Source organism: Dicentrarchus labrax, unplaced genomic scaffold, assembly GCF_905237075.1.
Source record: "Dicentrarchus labrax unplaced genomic scaffold, dlabrax2021, whole genome shotgun sequence".
Taxonomy (NCBI): domain Eukaryota; kingdom Metazoa; phylum Chordata; class Actinopteri; family Moronidae; genus Dicentrarchus; species Dicentrarchus labrax.
The window spans coordinates 1,959,983-1,978,799 of NW_026136714.1; the positions used below are offsets into that span (position 1 = coordinate 1,959,983).

The 18,817-nt window shown below is 45.1% G+C and overlaps 1 protein-coding gene across 1 annotated transcript in view; it reads left to right on the forward strand.

Annotated features, from left to right (window-relative positions):
* The window catches only part of hmcn2 (hemicentin 2), a 45,829-nt gene that overhangs the window by 16,696 nt on the left and 10,316 nt on the right, over positions 1–18,817 (forward strand). The window contains exons 23-62 of the mRNA XM_051422013.1: positions 2,445–2,572; positions 2,771–3,022; positions 3,959–4,042; positions 5,906–6,097; positions 6,197–6,327; positions 6,490–6,634; positions 7,157–7,283; positions 7,377–7,534; positions 7,973–8,251; positions 8,338–8,480; positions 9,403–9,553; positions 9,711–9,926; positions 10,026–10,139; positions 10,234–10,421; positions 10,519–10,615; positions 10,793–10,954; positions 11,057–11,170; positions 11,362–11,558; positions 11,939–12,020; positions 12,115–12,246; positions 12,330–12,473; positions 12,571–12,730; positions 13,215–13,339; positions 13,423–13,606; positions 13,712–13,809; positions 13,900–14,178; positions 14,273–14,463; positions 14,808–14,889; positions 15,685–15,821; positions 15,922–16,063; positions 16,147–16,291; positions 16,417–16,544; positions 16,647–16,803; positions 16,917–17,038; positions 17,129–17,293; positions 17,417–17,524; positions 17,611–17,745; positions 17,996–18,130; positions 18,258–18,527; positions 18,622–18,812. Of these exons, the coding sequence (XP_051277973.1) occupies positions 2,445–2,572; positions 2,771–3,022; positions 3,959–4,042; positions 5,906–6,097; positions 6,197–6,327; positions 6,490–6,634; positions 7,157–7,283; positions 7,377–7,534; positions 7,973–8,251; positions 8,338–8,480; positions 9,403–9,553; positions 9,711–9,926; positions 10,026–10,139; positions 10,234–10,421; positions 10,519–10,615; positions 10,793–10,954; positions 11,057–11,170; positions 11,362–11,558; positions 11,939–12,020; positions 12,115–12,246; positions 12,330–12,473; positions 12,571–12,730; positions 13,215–13,339; positions 13,423–13,606; positions 13,712–13,809; positions 13,900–14,178; positions 14,273–14,463; positions 14,808–14,889; positions 15,685–15,821; positions 15,922–16,063; positions 16,147–16,291; positions 16,417–16,544; positions 16,647–16,803; positions 16,917–17,038; positions 17,129–17,293; positions 17,417–17,524; positions 17,611–17,745; positions 17,996–18,130; positions 18,258–18,527; positions 18,622–18,812 (6,190 nt within the window). The remainder of the gene's footprint in view (positions 1–2,444; positions 2,573–2,770; positions 3,023–3,958; positions 4,043–5,905; positions 6,098–6,196; positions 6,328–6,489; positions 6,635–7,156; positions 7,284–7,376; positions 7,535–7,972; positions 8,252–8,337; positions 8,481–9,402; positions 9,554–9,710; positions 9,927–10,025; positions 10,140–10,233; positions 10,422–10,518; positions 10,616–10,792; positions 10,955–11,056; positions 11,171–11,361; positions 11,559–11,938; positions 12,021–12,114; positions 12,247–12,329; positions 12,474–12,570; positions 12,731–13,214; positions 13,340–13,422; positions 13,607–13,711; positions 13,810–13,899; positions 14,179–14,272; positions 14,464–14,807; positions 14,890–15,684; positions 15,822–15,921; positions 16,064–16,146; positions 16,292–16,416; positions 16,545–16,646; positions 16,804–16,916; positions 17,039–17,128; positions 17,294–17,416; positions 17,525–17,610; positions 17,746–17,995; positions 18,131–18,257; positions 18,528–18,621; positions 18,813–18,817) is intronic.

Consider the following 18,817-nt stretch of genomic DNA (forward strand, 5'->3'; position numbering starts at 1 on the left):
TCTGACTTAGCTAACATCTGACTCAGCTTTTACAAGGGACTGAGCTGGCTGCCATTCAAAGCTGCTGCAAATGTTTGGAGATCATTTGGTGATGCCTTTTGAAGGGCAGCTAGGCAGAGGCAGCAACAGCCTGCCGGAGAGCTGTGTGGGGGCTTCACTCGTTGGCTAAACTGAGGAAGAACATCTGGTCCCACATGGTTCGCTGATTCCCGGCTTTCATGTGTGGTCACTCTGGGTGCAGACAGGCTGGCTGACTCGGGACAGAGACTGGAGAGATGACAGACGGACTCTACGGGCCAGACACCAGACCGAATGGTTTTGGGTAGATAGAAGAATGACGGAGTGGGCTGAAAGCTGTGATGACTCAGATACAGTATGACTTGCGTGGGGCCAGGAAGAAGGAAAAGGTGGGGGTGGAGTGGGGGGTGCCAGGAAGAGGGGAGGAAAACGAACTGACAGAGGAAGAGATACAAGCCCTGTCTGCCTGATGTTCGGATCCCCTGGGGTGCTTTAGCAGTAAAACAACATGCTGAATCTTTACTAGTCCTGTCTGATGAGAATAACACATCTCTGTGAACAACCCCCACATCAGCCAATGCTTTGCATATGCAGGACCTGCGGAAACAAGCACGCTGTGAAGGAGGGAGATTCATGCTCTCCAGCTACACTCTGTGGGTCAGAGGAAGTGACCAGGGGGTGCTGATTGTTGAAATAACTTAAATCAGTGGGCGGTAAGAATTCTGCCATAGCCATGTAATACTGTAGGCTAGTGCTAGCAAAAAAACAGAAGGGGGATGGTGAAGACACAGAGTTATTGAACTCTGAGTCAGTGGATTTGTTCACTCTAGGCATAATCCTGATGAGGCCAAATTGTCCCAGTTAGTCTTTGTGTCAGACTGTGTACACAGATGACCTGACACCAGTGTGGGGAGTGATGGGTGGGCGCGAGGGGTGGTCCATGTCTTATGTGTTGGAGCTTGTGTCAGTCTTCACTGTGGCACTGCCGAGTTGCAGTGCTGCAGTCTGAGCTCAGATTGACCAGTGCAGAGGCAGTCATTTGGTTCCAATGTTAGATTTTGCTGCCTCTCTGAGATCTGCTTGAGGAGGTGGGAGAGCGACGTTACACCATATGTGCTGCTGATATAGAGAGCTCTTTGTGCTTCAATTTCCACTTACATGAACATGTTATTGTTATAATTCAGTTGCTTAGCAGACACACTTATCTAAGATAAATCTCAGAGGTATGTTTACACTTGTGCATATTATGCATTTATACAGCTGGATAGCTTCTGGTGCAGTTCAGGTTACCACACACCCCTTTAAAATCACTGACCTACATTAAAGTACTTTTAACCTACATTTAACTGCTGCATGTTTTTGCTACAAATCATGTTTTTGGACCGGAGGATGGTGTATGTGATCGCCTCCATCTGTCCACTTGTTTGTGTGTGACAAACATCTATAAAAAGGAATGGCTGGTTTGGCATAAACTTTGCTTTCCATATGGTTATTCTCAGAAGCATTCTGATAACAGAAACCCTCCATCTAGCACCACCGTCAAGCTAACCATTTTACTTTCAAACTATCTGCATTTTCTGACTCCTTGGTGATAAACGCACAGTAGTTGCTGCACATATTGTCTTTCGTGAGCTTATGACCTTTCCCATGGCGACGTTATCAGGTCAAACTCTGGCTACCCTTTTACTCTGTAATTACCCTGGACAATGGTAATTGTGAAAGTAACAACTCTCTAGGGAGATTACTAGGCCCTGGCTAACGTCCAGAGTCTACTTAGTGCTTTTTTGTTCATAACTTCCATCAATCACAGATCCATTTATTGCACCCAAACAACACAAATGCAAAGACTCCATCAACAGCTTTACAATGTATTTAACTCTGTATTGCTGCCACGTCTGCTCATGCTTTGTTTTGTATTTAGAGCTTACAATGGACAATGTTGCATTACGCTCCATTCTTTTGACAAATTGCTCAAAATTTGTACATATTATCTAATTATTTTACACACTAATGAACTGCTTCATCAATGAGCCTCTGGCAGTAGCTGTCTAGGGAATTCACTGTCTGAATCTGTTTACAGGAACTCATCTTCAACTAAAAATAGTAACAGAAGCAAAACTGCATCTTCAAATCTGTGCTCACAGACACACAACTGTTAAGGTTGATATCAAAATATAGATTAGTGACCTAGTAGGATTGGCTGCCTACCACTATAAATGCAGCCTGTATAAATACAGTGTGTGATTATTTATGTGCTCATATAGATGTTTCTAGGCTGTATAATGTAAATAGGACACTAGAGGAAAATATTGCTTCAAAACAGGAAAACCTCTTTTGGCCAAACACAGCGGCTGTAGATCTTCAGTGACTCATAAAGTGTTTTGTTTTCTCCATCTCTTTGCCCTTGACCCCTAACCACTCCCCAGGTTCACGGTTTTGCCTTCAGGCTCTCTGAGGATCTCTGATGTGCGCCTGATTGATAGTAAACTTTACACCTGCACTGCAGAAAACCCAGCAGGCAACGTGTCCCTAAGCTACAATTTACACATTCAAGGTAACTCCATGGGGCTTCATTAGAAAGTTGGACTTCTAGAAACCTTAAAACTTAACGTTTATAAAATGCTGTCTAGTTGATAGATTCAGTGTGAATACATCACTTCAAGCATACGTAAAATATGTGAGATATGTAAATAAATAGGTGTGTAACAGATGGTGTGAGAGATGAATTCAGGCTATTTGTTTTTGTCCTCAGCTAAGCCCAGAATTCAGCCAGCACCTTCCCTCCTGAAAGCCCTGATTGGCCAAAGAGTGACTCTGCCATGTGTGGTCCAGGGAGAGCCAAGCCCAGAGGTCAGTTGGTTTCACAATGGACTTCCTGTTGGGGTCAAGAACACTACACCCCTCAAGATCCAGCAGGTCAGAATCAATGACCAGGGCACTTACCAGTGTGTGGCCAGGAACAGCGCTGGACAGGAGACCCTGGAGATCAAGCTGGAAATTCTTGGTGAATATCTGTATACGGTTATATATAGAGTTCAGTTCTTCAAACCCTGTTAAGAATGAGCAATTAAATAACCACTTCCTTGCATGGGCAATATGAACATTGATATAGACTGACAGCGTCACAATTTTAGGCTCTCCCAAACTTTGGGTTGTCCAAAACTTTTTGACCATCCGACTAACTCTTCAGACGCTGGATACTGTCCCCTTAAGCAGTCCTTTAAACTTCTATCAACTTTTGTAAGTCGGTGACTTAGATTGTTGTGGCGAGTGAGTCAAACCTTCATGTCATCGGTAAAGGGGTGGCTCAGGGGTCTATTCTTGGTTTGTGACTACTTACATTATACATATATGATATTATTATCCTAATCAGTACTTCAACAACCACTTTATGCAAATGATAGTCGTATATGCCACTGGTTCCACTCCAACCCATGCTTATGCACCTTTTAAATGGAATGAACTGAAAACTGGCCTCAAGGTGGATTTTTTCAAGAGATTTTAAAGCTTTATTGTCTCATGTTTGTTTCATGACTGTTGTAATTACTTTTATTAACTCTTTTTTCCACTTCATTCTTGGTTGTCTGACTTCAGGCATAATTGCTGGTTGTGTGTTTGTCTGTAAATTAATGTTTTTTATTTCTAAGTCTCTCCTGAAAAAGAGATCTTGATCTCAATGAAACTACTTGATTAAACACAGCCACCAATAAGAGGTCAGCCTGGCTGTGGGTGTTAGAGGTTGATGTAGTTCCATGATGGCCAGAGAGTACCTGCGAGATGTCTCAAATCTTACACCCACAACAGTCCCTCGGATGCCCTGAAGGCTTTTGGAACCTTTATGAATAACTCAAATACTCACTACACTTTTGATTTAATGTTCACTGCATCAACTGTCCTTGCACTTTGAACCTGCAGTAAATATGTTTTTCTGTCCTCACAGAGGCCCCGTCCTTCGCAGAACCTGGGGATGCCATCATGGAGAAAGTAGCGAATAGCAAGGTCATCATCCCTTGTCCTGCAGAAGGTACGAAATGATTCATCAATGGCTCAGCCTTAGACAGACTGAAAAGAATAGGGAAATCAAAGGTTTGGCGTTTAGAAAAGACACAGTTTACAGGGTGTGACCAAAGTTTTCAGAGCATAAAATGGATGTGTCTTTTTATAGTGTGTTTTTATGAAACAAGAGAATATTCCACTTTAAATGTAGGGCAGATATGTGCATTTGTGCACCATCAAAGGAATGTTTTGCTGTCACCACAGACTTTTAGTTGTCAAACTTTAAAAAAAAGATCCTTGCCATCTTAAAAGGCGCAGTTTCTTTTTATCGCAGCACCCAGAGACACGCTGTTGTCTATATATTTTAACATCCCTGACTGAACAAGGTAGCATCCTGGAGGGTTGTGGAGAGCTTGCCGTTTTATCAAAACATAGTGAGTGTCTGTGTATGTCTGCAGATGCACTGATAGATACCTCTGACAGCCAGCGCAAACAGGTATTGTTTGTGTGGAGCTGTGCCATGGTAACCACCACGGTGAGAGAAGGTGAGGACTGTGTCTAATGTGGAGCAACAGCTGGAACATCAGTCTGCCTGCTGCCTCAGTGAGCCACATCTGCTTTCCTCTGCGTCGGGGCCTGCTGGGAGAGGAATCCTAATTACAGGCTGCTGCTGGCAGATGAAGGACAGAGATGTCTGAGGTGCACCATGAAGCACAGGAAGAGGAAGATAAAGCCACACTAGCCCTCCTTCCATCCAGTCATACCGGCAGGCAGGCAGGCAGGCAGGCAGGCAGACTGTACCAGGTCTCAAAGGGCTCACACAGAAATGCTTGAAGCTCTTGACACTCTAGAGAGGCAGCCGGCAGCAGGAAACAAGGATCCCCTCATTGGTCTCTTGAGATCTATCTGTATGTGGAAGATAAAGCGCGGCCTCTGCCAGAAGGATGCTATTAATTCAGCAACAAGCACATTGCATTTGATAGAGGTAATTATTTGAGAAACACATGGAAGAGATAATCTCCGACTTCGTCAGCCCGAGCAAATCATTTCAAAGTCCACTAATGAGATCTGTTAACATCTAAAATAGAACATCTGTATGCATTTCCTCCCTGCAATGAGATAATGAATTTGCCTCAGAGCTCCTTAACTGTAAACATGTGCACAGAGAGGCAACAGATGAAAACATCACCTTCACTTCTGCTGCGTCTCCTGTGGTAAGGATTTTTTTTGGATTGAGGAAGGGCGCTGTGTGATTTCCCTTCCTCGTCTGTGGTGTTTGTATATGTAACACCTCTGTAAATAGACAGAGCCATGGCATTTGGATCACTCCACTGCACTGCTCTCTCATTGCGACTCATTGCTGGTTTGTCCATGTCCCGGGGGTGGTATTGGGTACAAAATCCTCCACCTTTTCCCCCATTCCACCTTTCTCCTCTTGACCATTTCCAGCTCGTCTCCACCCAGTAATCCATTGAACACACATCTGTTTCAGGCTTTAGTGCCTTTGAACTGCTTGTTCAACCACTCCTATCCTTACTGCTCAAGACTCTCACCTCAGTGTTTGGTAATAAATCTTGATGCTAGTATTTTAAATCGTACGTCTTACATCTCTCCGGCTTACTGTGTCTTAGCTTTTTTTGTGACTCTGACCTTGAAATCTTAAGCTTGCAGTGCTACAAGGACTCTAACCATTTTGGCATGGTCTCCCCTGCTGTTCTGCTGTCCAACAGATAAATGTAGAGCTGGCTTTTTCTAGTCTGGGCTGCTTGCCCATTAAGTTCTCCTGTAGAGAAGCAGAGAGATGGAAGTAACTTTTCTTTCTGTCAAACGCGATCAATAAAGTCCAGTTTATGCTCATTCAGTATCCTTTTCTTGTCCCCCGCACCTGCAGGTTCACCTCGTCCCAAGGTCCGCTGGTTCAAGAATGGCCTGGAGATACACCCCGAACAATCAGAGTTTTCTGTGGCGAGGGATGGAGCTCTCGTAATTAGCACAGCGTCTGCCAGCCACAGCGGGGACTTCAAGTGTGTGGCAACCAATGAGGCAGGCTCTGTGGAGAGAAAGACTAGGCTGAAAGTAAATGGTGAGATTTCAGTTTATCTTCCTCCTGACAAAACAGCTTAAATTGCACTGACACATAGTTTAAACACCAATCTTCTCCTTCTCTTTTGCATTTCATTAGTTCCCCCAGAGATCCAAGAGGGTGGCCAGCCACTGAACCTCACTGTCACCTTGAAGCAGCCTCTCACTCTGGGCTGCGATGCCTTTGGGATCCCCTCTCCGACAATCACCTGGACTAAAGATGGTCATTCTGTGAGTTTTTTCACCCTGAATGCCAATTTACAGTAAATCTAAAACTTGGGCTGCATGTTAATATAGCTTGCTGATATCTAGCTGTACAATGCCACCAAGTGGCCATTGTATTAATTGCAATTTAACACCAAGGATGCACTAAACTGATTTCTGTACATGCAGGCGGACAGTCCTGGGGTATACCTGCAGAATGGGAATAGGCTGCTGAGAATCTACAGAGTTCAGCCAGAACATGCAGGGACATTTTCCTGCAAGGCTCAAAACTCAGCTGGAGAGGCCCGGAAGGAGTATAACATTGTGGTGCAAGGTGAGCTCATAAACCAGCTGTCACACAGGTATTTAGTATGAATAAGAACAGAGCAGGGAATAAGACAAATTTAAGGATGCCTAGTACATTAAGTAGAGAATTCAAAGGGTTTTTTTTCTTGCCATAAGTGGACTTAAAATCTCCTAGAACAGCAGTCTTAAAGAGCAGTCTTAAAGAGCTTAAACCGTTTAATTAAACTTGAATACTTCAGTTAATATAGCATACATCCTGAAAGTTGTAATTCCGGTCACACCTACAAAGACTAACCATTATCCATGCCAATGCTAACGACCTCATTAATAACTAAACTGATGTCCCTCTGTAATCTGCATGATTCAGTCATGTCAGTTTTTTTCTCAACAACAGTGAATTTGAAGCGAGCATTATCTCATTTAGCATTTAGATTGATCTCATACATACTTTATTTACTAAGCAGTATGTTTCTGGTGTGTGTGTGTGTGTGTGTGTGTGTGTGTGTGTGTGTGTGTGTGTGTGTGTGTGTGTGTATGTACACTGTTGCAGCTCCGCCAGTGATCTCAGGAACATCCCGACTGCAGGAGTTAACCGTGGTACTGGGCCAAGAGGTGGAGTTTCAGTGTCGGGTTAGTGGCCGACCAGCACCCAGAGTGGAATGGAGCCGCGATGGAGAGTAAGCATCAGTTTATTGATGTGACATTCAGCCCCACACACCGGATGCAGCACCCATAGTATTGATTTGATCCACCGTTCTTCCTCTTTCCAGGGTTCTGTCCCGCGACGGAGACCCCCATGTGGAGTTTCTGGAAGAGGGCCAGGTGCTGAAGGTGAAATCAGTGAGACTGAGGGACCAGGGGCTTTACCAGTGTCTGGCCAGTAACAACGCAGGAACTCAGATGCGCCAGTTCAGACTCACAGTGCAAGGTTTCTACTTTATCCAAGACACATACCACACACTCACAACCACATTGGCCTGATTTCAGCTTACATCTCATTTATTTTCTTACATTAAAGGCAAAGGAAAACTAAAGGGATATTGAGTCAATTTCTTTTCCAAAAGTGCTGTGGTAGCCATGTTTTGTAAGAAAGAACATTACAGAACATTATATTTATTTCATTTGTAGCCTCTACTGATTATTTGACTTACACCACACTGCCTGGTCTATGAGCACATAATGAATTCTCGTTATGCGGAGCTCTCGGGATTGCATGTGCTGCAATTGCAAAAGTATTACACACTGCAATTCTGTTTTAAAGGGTCTCCTGCTCAAACCAGGTCAATCCCCTGAGGATCTATTCATTCTGTGCAATAAAATCTTACTGGCTGTTGAACATTAGTGTATTGTCGGCCTTTCTCTCCAGCTCCCCCCACCATCAAGGGCCCCAATGAGACCTCTGAGGTGTCAGTGGTGCTGGGTTTCCCCACAGTCCTCCCCTGCGACATCGAGGGGTCACCCACACCCAGCATCACCTGGCTGAAGGATAACCAGCCGATAGTGTCCAGTCCCCAGCTGACATACACCCGTGGTGGACAGGCGCTGCGGCTGGGCTCAGCGCAGGGAGACAGCACTGGCCTCTACACCTGCAGGGCCACGAATCCGGCCGGCACCGCCACCAAACATTATTCTCTGAGTGTTCTGGGTAAGAGACAACTACACCACTTATAAATTAAAGTGGCTGAGACAGAACTTTTAATGATACATCTGTTTTTTCCCCTCCATCTTCAGTCCCTCCACAGATAGAAGGCGACTCTACATCCTTAACGTTTGGTGGTCAGGAAGAGAAAGTACGCATCAACGGGAGTTTGACTCTCTCCTGCCTGACCAAAGGTTTCCCTGAGCCCAAGGTTAACTGGTTCAAAGATGGACAGGTTGGTGTGCGCTTAGAACATGTACTTCTGAGGTGATTGTATGGAACACGTTCAGCCTCTACTGGCAACCAGTAAAAATTGCAACAACCTCAACAGAATCAACACCCTCTTGCACAAGCCACCTCCACTCTCCAGATTTTGTGCGATGAGTAAGCTAGTTAATTATAGCAAAGATGGAGAAGAAGAATGCAGTGACTAAATATGACGTTAAAAATGCTGTAATTAGATTGCTTTTGCCTGTGTGTTTTCTCACTGACCTACAGTGTTTTCATATGGTTTTTTTTGCAACATCTACCATCTACCATTCAGTATGTGTGTGAGCTAGTGCTCTGCAGGGCCTCCAATAGGGAGCAGCAGAATAATGCATGAGGATTAAGCGAATTTGAATCCTTTTTTATTATTATTATTATTATTTTATCGTTTAGATTTTTAGTAAAAACACACTACAGGCTGAAAATCGTGTGACATTTAAACATCTGCCAAATGTTTTGTTGACTCACTCCTAACACTTCAAACCCACTACTGATACTGATACCTGTACTCATTTTTATACATTAGAATTGTAGAAAAGCACTCCACAAATTTCAATTTCAACTCCTATAACATTGTTGGACAGTTTAAAAACAAAAGGGTCAAAATGCAGCAAAATGCAGATGCAGCAGAATCAGAGATATTGTCTCTTTTATTTCCTGCATTCTTATTCCTTGTCAAAACCGGATGCCTACATTACCCATAATGCACCTTGACTGCCAGTTCAGGTGTGTTATGCAAGTAGCAGCTAATGTCTGACGTCACTCGAGGCAGTTTATCAGATTTTGTCTAGATTCTTTTGGAGCCACAAAAGGCTTAATACGACTTTTTTCCCATCTGCAGCAATACAACACCTGGACTGTATCATCTGAGACATTTTCTTTGTCTTTAGTTGCTGACTGGAAACATCCATGCTGGCATTCAGGAGAGTGGCCACCTGCTCCACATAGAGAACGCCATGATGTCCCATGAGGGGCAGTACACCTGTGTGGTCACCAACTCTGCAGGAGAGGACAAGAGAGACTTTCGTGTCACCATTCAGGGTGTGTTTGCTTACATCTTAGTTTTTCTCCTCAGTATCATGTTTGTTATGAAGTGTTTTGGTAACTTTTAGGTTTGATATATATTACAATTAAGATACATTTTTAGAACAGATTTAATCGAAAGCAATCTGACACAAACATGTTCTTGTCTTGTTAGTACCTCCGATCTTTCACCGGGTGACTAACAGAGAGGCGGCCTGGGGTTTGGGGCACGAGGGTGATGATAAAGAAGACATGGTAGACAAGCGAGAGGTGGTCCTGGGCCATTCAATCACTCTGTCCTGTGAGAGTAATGCCATCCCCCCACCCAAGCTCAGCTGGTACAAAGATGGACGAAAACTGACCTCTGCAGATGGAGTGGTACTACTTCCAGGTCAGAGGGAACTGCTTCATGTGTGATCTCAGTTGAAACCAGTAGTGTGGTTGTTATGTGTGGCTTCATATTTATGGATAAATGGGTTTGTATTTTCAGGTGGACAGGTGTTACAAATCGCCCGTGTGCAGAAAGAAGATGCTGGAAAGTACACATGTCAGGCTGTTAATGAAGCTGGAGAGGACCGCATGCACTTTGAGCTGGAGATCCTGGGTAAGCAAGTGCATGTACATAATTATGTTATGATCAGAACGTACGCAATAAAATGTCTTTATCTGAAGGGGATGTCTTTTTGTTACCTCTCCAGTCCCTCCTGTGATCATGGGAGCGTCTGAGGAGTTTATGGAGGAAATGGGAGCGGTGGTCAACAGCACTGTGGTCCTCCACTGTGATGTGACTGGACACCCTGCTCCTGTCATCTCCTGGCTGAGAGATCGGCAGCCGGTGCACACAGACTCACAGCACCACATCAGCGAGGATGGGACTCAGCTTCAGGTGAGTCATTGTTGACTTTTAGATAGATACCAGCGTGTAAACATATCCCACGGTGACATGTTCTATTGAGGAATAACACTTCAATCCCATCTTTCAGCTCCTCAGTGTCCAGGTTTCAGACATGGCTGGGTATTCATGTGTAGCAGAAAACAAGGTTGGCACAGTCGAGAAGCTCTTCAGCCTGACAGTGCAAGGTAAGAAAAGACCATAACTCAAAGGGCTTTACCACTACCATGGGTATATTCAATTTCCTGTGTTATCAGAGGGACCACTACATGCCTTTCGGGTGTTTTATAATGGACGTTATTGGATGTTCTTTTGCTGACTCATGCCTTCTACATGTACAACACAGCTGTGGTTTTCTCTTTCAGTGCCTCCTAGAATAATTGGCAGTAAAGAGGAGGAGGTCAGTGTGATTGAGGGCCACATGGTGTCATTGCTGTGTGATGTCCAAGCGTACCCTCCTCCAGAGATCACCTGGACCAGAGACGGGCAGGTGCTCCACTTCAGCACCGGCATCCACATTCTGCCAGGTCAGACCTCGGCCACTCGCAATACACAAATCATTCTTATGTCAAGGGTAGTTTAAATCTAATAATGGTGTAGATATTATATTTCATATCATTTTATTATAGGCGGCCAGATGCTGCAGTTGCCCCGGGCCAGACTGGAGGATGCAGGGCAGTACGTATGCACAGCCACCAACTCAGCAGGCCAGGACCAGAAGAGTATTCTCCTCAGTGTTTATGGTGAGCAAACACACGGGTGACCCATCTGCACAATTTAGCTACATATACAGATGATCAAATCTCAAAACATTGTCTAGGCAAGAAAAAAAAAAAATCTGTTTACCGCAAGCCAGCTGTGAGGATAGTTCAGGAGTGAATCATACCAATTCTGAAACTGAGATCATGCCCTCTCTGTATGTGCAACCCATCAGTCCTGCCCACCCTGAAGCCTCGTCTAGATGCTGAGTCAGACTTGGTCACACCACAAGTTGGCTCCTCTGTCACCTTAAGATGCAAAGCCCATGGTGTTCCTGAGCCTGAGGTCACATGGTACAAAAATGGGCTGCAACTGGCTGCAGGGAACGGACTAAAGATGGATCGTCACCAGCTGGAGATCATTGGAGTTCAGGTCAGGAGAAAATGTTCTTACGTCATACATGTTTGAAGCTTCAAACAACTCATAAAGAAAGTCTTTTAAGAACTGAAAGTGGCTTTTGACAGGTCTTAAACTGATCCAGTCTTGTCTAAATTATACAGCTTTAACTTTCACACATTCATTCCATGAAATACAAAGACTGGAAAAGACGAGGGAAACTGGAGACATGGCTGCATATGTGACAAGATGCAGCACCCTTTCTTTGTCCGGTTCTATTTTAATTGTATTATAAGTTATTTTCCTTGATTCAGAGCGCACACACCAGCTACTGTAGCTGAGTTCTCTCTTTGCTTACAGCCTGTGCTCAAAATAAACCCTCCCTCACCACAATGACCTTCTTTTTTGGTTCCTAGTTGGCAGATGGTGGCACATACACCTGCAAAGTATCCAATGTGGCAGGACAGGTGGACAGGACATTCAGACTGACAGTGCATGGTGAGAATACCTCTGCTATGCTCAAAGTAACAACTATTTTCAAAAGGGAATGGTTTTGAAATTGCAATATATATATATTTATATATTTCTGCAGTTCCACCTGTCCTGGATGGGCCTCTCCACGAGTCCCTAAATTACACCCTTGGCTCCCATGTGGCCCTGCTGTGTGAGGCATCAGGGGTCCCTGTGCCTAGCATCACCTGGCTCAAGGACGGAACTCCTATCGGTAAGAGGCAGGCAGTGATAGGGGAACTGGAATGTGTTTGTCATGTGGGAAAGCTTGTGTAAGTGAATGTGTTTGCTGTCCAGAGAGCAGTCTGCAGTGGCAGTGGTCCGTTCGAGGGAACAGGCTGGAGCTGGGGCCTCTCACTCTGTCTCATGCTGGAACATACACCTGTGTGGCCAAGAACAGTGAGGGCCGAACCCAGAAAGACTACACACTTACAGTGCAGGGTAAAGAGAAACAAGAAATCTGTGCAAAATGAGCTAGAAAATTATACAAATTACTTGTAAAAGAGCAGCATTTAGCAGTAATCTTTGTCCAACTCAGTATCGCCTACCATCCTGGACTCCGAGCATCCATCTGATGTGAGTGCACCCATGGGAGAGGAGCTCACCCTGGAGTGCAGAGCAACTGGAATCCCCACACCACGACTCAGCTGGCTGAAAGACGGAGTGACTTTAGACGGAACAGACACCCGTCACATTGCGTAAGTCATTCACATTCCCTGTTTACTGCCGGGGCTTGAATTGCACACAGAATGAAGTAATGATACATTTTATGCAGCACATTCTGCTCATTCAAAGCTGCTGCAAGCAGCTCAAGAATCGATCCACACCGTTCCCTTAAGGTTTGGAGAATAAAATATTAATCATCATCGTCAAAGATAATGTGCGTGACAGAGCGATGTGTGGACAGACAAATGGAGTCGTTTATAGTCCATCGTCTAATTTCATCATGGGGAACAGAAAGAGCAGCTGTTTTACAGCTGTTCGGCAGCTTATGTGGTCATTGCTACTGGGCCAGAGAAAGCAAATGTCAGTGTGTGTATGTGTGAGTGTGAGAAAATCGTGGGACGATGATAGTGATGATGGGAAAGTAATACTGATGTTCAGAGGTGGGGTCAAAAATAATAGATGCTGGGTCAGACAGGAAAATGGATAAAGTGATACATTGTGTTTGTAACCCCGCAGTATGACCCCTGATGGCAGCACGCTCACATTACTGCAGCTGAGTCCCGAGGATTCTGGGACATACACCTGTTTGGCTGTCAGCCCGGCAGGACAGGAGAGCAAAATCTACACCCTCTTTGTTCTCGGTCAGTTTGAACATTTCATTGAACATTCATCCATGTTAGTGCTGAGGTTTCTGGCTGATCTGATTTGATTTGACTTGTCACAGTTCCGCCGTCTATCTCTGGCGAGACCACCGTTCCCAGAGAGGTGCAGGTCACACAGGACAGTGTTGTGACTCTGGAGTGTCAGGCAGCAGGAAGCCCTCCGCCTCAGATCAGCTGGCTGAAGAACGGACGTCCTCTGCTGCTCACTCCTCGCACTCGCCTCCTGTCTAGTGACTCTGTGCTGAGGTCAGTTTAGAGAAAGAAAGCTGAACAAACATGATCATTTGTAAAAAAGGATTGCGTGTTTATAGGTGAGGTAACGCTCAAGTGTTCCCTTTCTTTATGAAAAAGGATTTCTCCTGTGCAGCTGTCCGACTCTGGAACTTACACATGCGTGGCACGCAGTCGAGCTGGTCTCGCCGAGCTCAGCTATGATGTCCAGGTCCAAGGTACAATCATAACATACTCATTTTCCCTAAATCTGATATGTGGCATTTTGGCTCTGAGTGTTTCATACTGTGTGTGTGTGTCCTCCGCAGTGCCTCCAGGTGTGGATCATGTTGAACCAGTGGAGCCAGTGACAGTAGTCCAGGGATCCTTGGTGACATTAACCTGTGAAGCGCGTGGTGTCCCCCCTCCGACTTTGACTTGGATGAAGGACAGCCAGCCGCTGTCCCTTCACCGCAACCTGCTGCTGGATGGACAGGAGACTCGGCTGCAGCTGCCTGACGTAGCACCTTCAGACGCAGGCCTCTACAGCTGTGTGGCCAGTAACCAGGCTGGAAGCAGCACAAAGAGCTTTAACCTCACCGTGCTCGGTAAATCCCAAAACTGTTGTCTGTTTATTTAATTTATCTCTGACTTAAAGTTTATGAACTACCGAGCCAAAAAATGTTCTGCTTTCTAATCCAGAGCCTCCGAAGATCTCCAGCTCCAGTTCTCCAGAAGAGCTGACCATCGCAGTAAACAGTCCACTGGAACTGCAGTGCTCCGCTGTCGGGGTCCCACCTCCCACCCTCAGCTGGCTCAAAGATGGCCGCCCCTTGGAAGGAACTGACATTGTTCAGCAGGATGGACACATTGTCAGGATTAGCAAAGTTCAGGTAAATTTCAATTGGACAATATCTGACAATATTGCACAGCAGCAATAATCAAGGTTTTATTGTAAAAACATAGTAGATGTGAGCACATGTGCTTAAGTCTTTAACTTTGTGCAAAAAAAGGATGCAATGAGAATTTTGGAAAGAAGTCCATCTCAATATGTCTTATGCAGCTTTAATGTGTCCAGTCTTTTCATACAAATTATGGTTCGAAGCAAAAACAAAGCATGAACATTTATCTGTACATGGCCAAACAACTGGGAGACTGAAGCTTTAGCATCAGTCCAGGCCATTACAGCACTCTCATGAAAGAGCCACTCAAGCTGATTAATGTCGTCTCTTCAAAGGTGGAGGATGCAGGTCTGTACACCTGCTTGGCCAGCAGCCTGGCTGGAGAGGATGGAAAAAACTACTGGGTCCGAGTCCAAGGTGACACAAGCTCTTCTTGCGCTTTTTTTAAACTTGGAAGAAATATATCATGTCCACGGTCTCTCTCTCTCTCTCTAACTTCCTCTCTTGCTTGCACCTGGAACTTGATGAATAAAGCTCTGTGTGCACTCAGGAGTAAAGATCGGTGTTTGCGCAAAAGTAGAACCAGATTTGGTCTGGCATTAGCATTTTCTGGCTGCAGTCATGCACAGAATTACATTGTGTGTGCAGTTCTGCACGCAATATGACGTACATAGGGTATAAGGGCATTTTCATACATGTGTTTTGATTTCATTTACGATACACTGTGCAGCATGCTTACACCTCTTTACATTTGTTCTACCTATTTCTTCATGCTAGAATAAAATGCTTCTATAAATTTTATTATTTGCAACGTTGCTGAGACCTATTAAACTGTTGAGATTAATGCTCTGAGCAAAGTTCCCAAATTCTTGATGTTATATTCCGTCTTTGCATTATTATGACATACCCAGCTCAGCTGCATCATAAAACTGTGAATCATGATCATCAGCTAAACACACATCCTTCTTTATAAACGCTGCGCTCTGTATGGAAAGCTAAGCATGTCATTTTTTAGTGCCAACACATGATTTTTACATCTTGCCCCTGAGTTTATCTGTTCCACATGGCCACATGTGTTTACCTAGCTCGTCTTTGTTTAAAGAAGCATTTTAGGCATATACTGTGTGTGCGTATGTGTATTTTGCCATTACAAACTTTTTTTAATACACATCAGTGAGGTCCACTTTTTAAGAATCAGTGCTTGTGTTTCAGTCCCTCCAACCCTCGTCGGCTCTGGTGATGTGAGGACACTGACAGTGCCAGTTAATGGACATCTGACCTTGGAGTGCCTGGCTGACAGTGACCCCGCTCCCAACATAGAGTGGTTTAAGGATGAGGCCAAACTTCAGGTAGAGCTGGAAAAAAAAACCAAAACAGGTATTTTATCTAAAAGCCACCTCTTCTGACTCACATGCCTCTGTTTTCCCCACTCTCCTCCTGTTATATCAGCTGGGTGGTCGTATCCAGCGGCTGGCAGGGGGTCAGTACCTGGAGATACAGGAAGTCAGGCCTGAGGACAGCGGCCAGTACAGCTGTGTGGTCACCAACATGGCTGGAAGCACTAGTCTGTTTTTCACTGTGGAGATTCTCTGTAAGTCAGCCTGTCGATAAAAAGCTTATTTAAATACATGTTGGAAATAGTTCTATATACAATATGTCACTGTATTCCTCCAGTACCACCGGTAATAAAGGAGGGCAGCTCAGTGGTGACCGCACATATCAGCCAGGATGCAGTTCTACCTTGTGAAGTTGAAGGTGACACTTCAACTACGGTCATGTGGAGGAAAGATGGCTTCCCCATAACTCAAGATAACAATAAGTAAACATCCTTCTTATATTTACATTTTGTTTTTTTTTACATGTGATACCAAAAACAACAAACACACATACACACTGTGGTGCATCCATCCATCCATTCATCTTTTTACTGTGTATTTGTTTCAGGTACACTATGTTATCAGAGGGCTCCTTGCGTGTACACGGGGTTCAGTTGAGTGATGCTGGTCGCTACTACTGCACTGTGTCCAACCAGGCTGGCTCAGATCACCGGGGAGTGGATCTGCGGGTGTTTGGTAAATATAGTAGAGAAAAACTATTACTTCCATATTGACTCTGGTGGTGCTTTTTTCTCCCATTTCATATCTCACATGTGAATCTGTTCTATCTCCCATCAGTGGGTCCTTCAATCAATCCTGGTCCCTTCAATGTGACAGTAACCACGGGGATTAGAGCTGTGCTGAGCTGTGAGGCTACAGGCATACCCCCACCTAAAGTATCCTGGAAGAGGAACGGCACTCCGTTCGATAGCAGCCAGCAGCCTGCCGCATACAGGTAAAGACAAAGCTATGGCCGGACTCCCTTTCAATACACAATGTGTATACACTGCAAAAAAATAAAAAGCCATAAAAACTTAAAAGCTGACGCAGTCGTGCTGTTCTGTCCAGGTTACTGTCCTCTGGGTCCCTGGTTCTTCTGTCACCGTCCAGTGAGGATGAAGGTTACTTTGAGTGCACGGCTGTCAATGATGTGGGCGAGGAGCGCAGGGTCATTGAGGTCACCCTGCAAGGTATTGATTTTGACTTCTGTACAATAAGCAGACAGTAGAGAGAGCCCTCTGAGATGACTGAATTGATGAATTTGCTATTTGCTCTTTCAGTCCCTCCATCTATTGAGGACGATGTCACGACGGTCACAGCTGTGAAGATGTCTCCTGTGGTGTTGCCTTGTCAAGTACAAGGACGCCCTCAGCCCACTGTCACCTGGACTAAGGGTGGAGCCAAACTGGGATCCAGAGGTGGAAGTTATCGTGTCCTTCCCACTGGTAAGACACTAAAAGACACTGTAGACAGCTCTTGCTCTACTAGAACAATAATGCCACAGGGCAAGGTTTATGTTTCTGCTTATTAAATATGACATTAAACTTTCTTTGCACTAACTAATTCAGGAGTGTTGGAGATAACCGCTGCTGTGCCAAGCCATGCCGGCAGGTACACATGCTCAGCCCGCAACCCAGCCGGAGTGGCTCACAAACACATCTCCCTCACTGTGCAAGGTAGGCTGTCACAGACTAGCTGTTGGAACGCATGTGATAAAACATGTAAATACACATAACAAGTGATTGTTCTCCCGTGTACTTAGAGCCCCCAGAGATCAGGCCAATGGCAGAGGAAGTGCAAGTGGTGTTACATCATGGGACTGTTCTTCCCTGTGAGGTTCAAGGCTTCCCCAGGCCGTCCATCACCTGGCAAAGAGAGGGAGTTCCCATAGCAACAGGTAATGATTAAAAAAAATCACAACTTTGAACACTAATTTTTTTAAACACACTGTTACTGTACGGGGGATGCTGCCACTGGTGCTTACTTTAACATTTGGTATCTGTAACATTCATGGAAAAATACTTACCTGCTTTTACAGACTGGACAGCATTATTGGCATTCAGTCTGCTCTATCAAACTACTACTCTCACTGGAATTCATGCATTATGATCTGATTTCCATGCTCATGTGATGTGACTTTGTTGCAGGTCACAGGCTTGCTGTGCTCTCAAATGGAGCTCTGAAGTTTTCCCGTGTCACACTTGGTGATGCTGGGACCTACCAGTGCCTGGCAAAGAATGACGCTGGCGTAGCTGTGGGCAGGACCAAACTAGTCCTTCAAGGTACTGTGGATCTCACGGATGAGAATAAAAATGTGGTTTCTCCGTGTATATCCTCCTTAATCAGATTATGTGTCACATATGCATCTGCTAACTCCAGTAACAACTTGTTCATTTAATGTTTCTCCAGTTCCACCTGTGCTGAGTGTGCCTCGTGTGGAGCACACTGCAGTGTTAGGCCAGCCCATCAGCCTGGAGTGTGTGGCTGATGGGCAGCCCCAACCTGAAGTAGCTTGGCTTAAGGACAGGAGGCCTGTGGTTGACGGCGCTCATATACGTGTCTTTGCCAACGGAACCTTGGCAATTACTTCTACCCAGCGCAGTGATGCAGGCCTGTACACGTGTACAGCCAAAAACCTTGCTGGCAGAGCCAGCCACGACATGAGGCTGGTTATTCAAGGTGAGTTAAGCCATTTGATTTTATGTAAAGACATAAAATAGCAGGTTAATGTTAAAGAAGTTTAATTGATAAAACGGATGTGGTTGCATTTCAGTCCCGCCCATGATTCCTCCAGCGCAGACAGAACTGTCAGTCATTCAAGGATTTCAGGCGCTGCTGCCCTGTGCTGCTCAGGGTTCACCAGAGCCCAGAGTATCATGGGAGAAGGATGGTACCACTGTGCCCAACCTTCCCGGCAAATTCACCGTCCTGCGATCAGGAGAGCTGATCATCGAGAGGGCTGAGGTTAG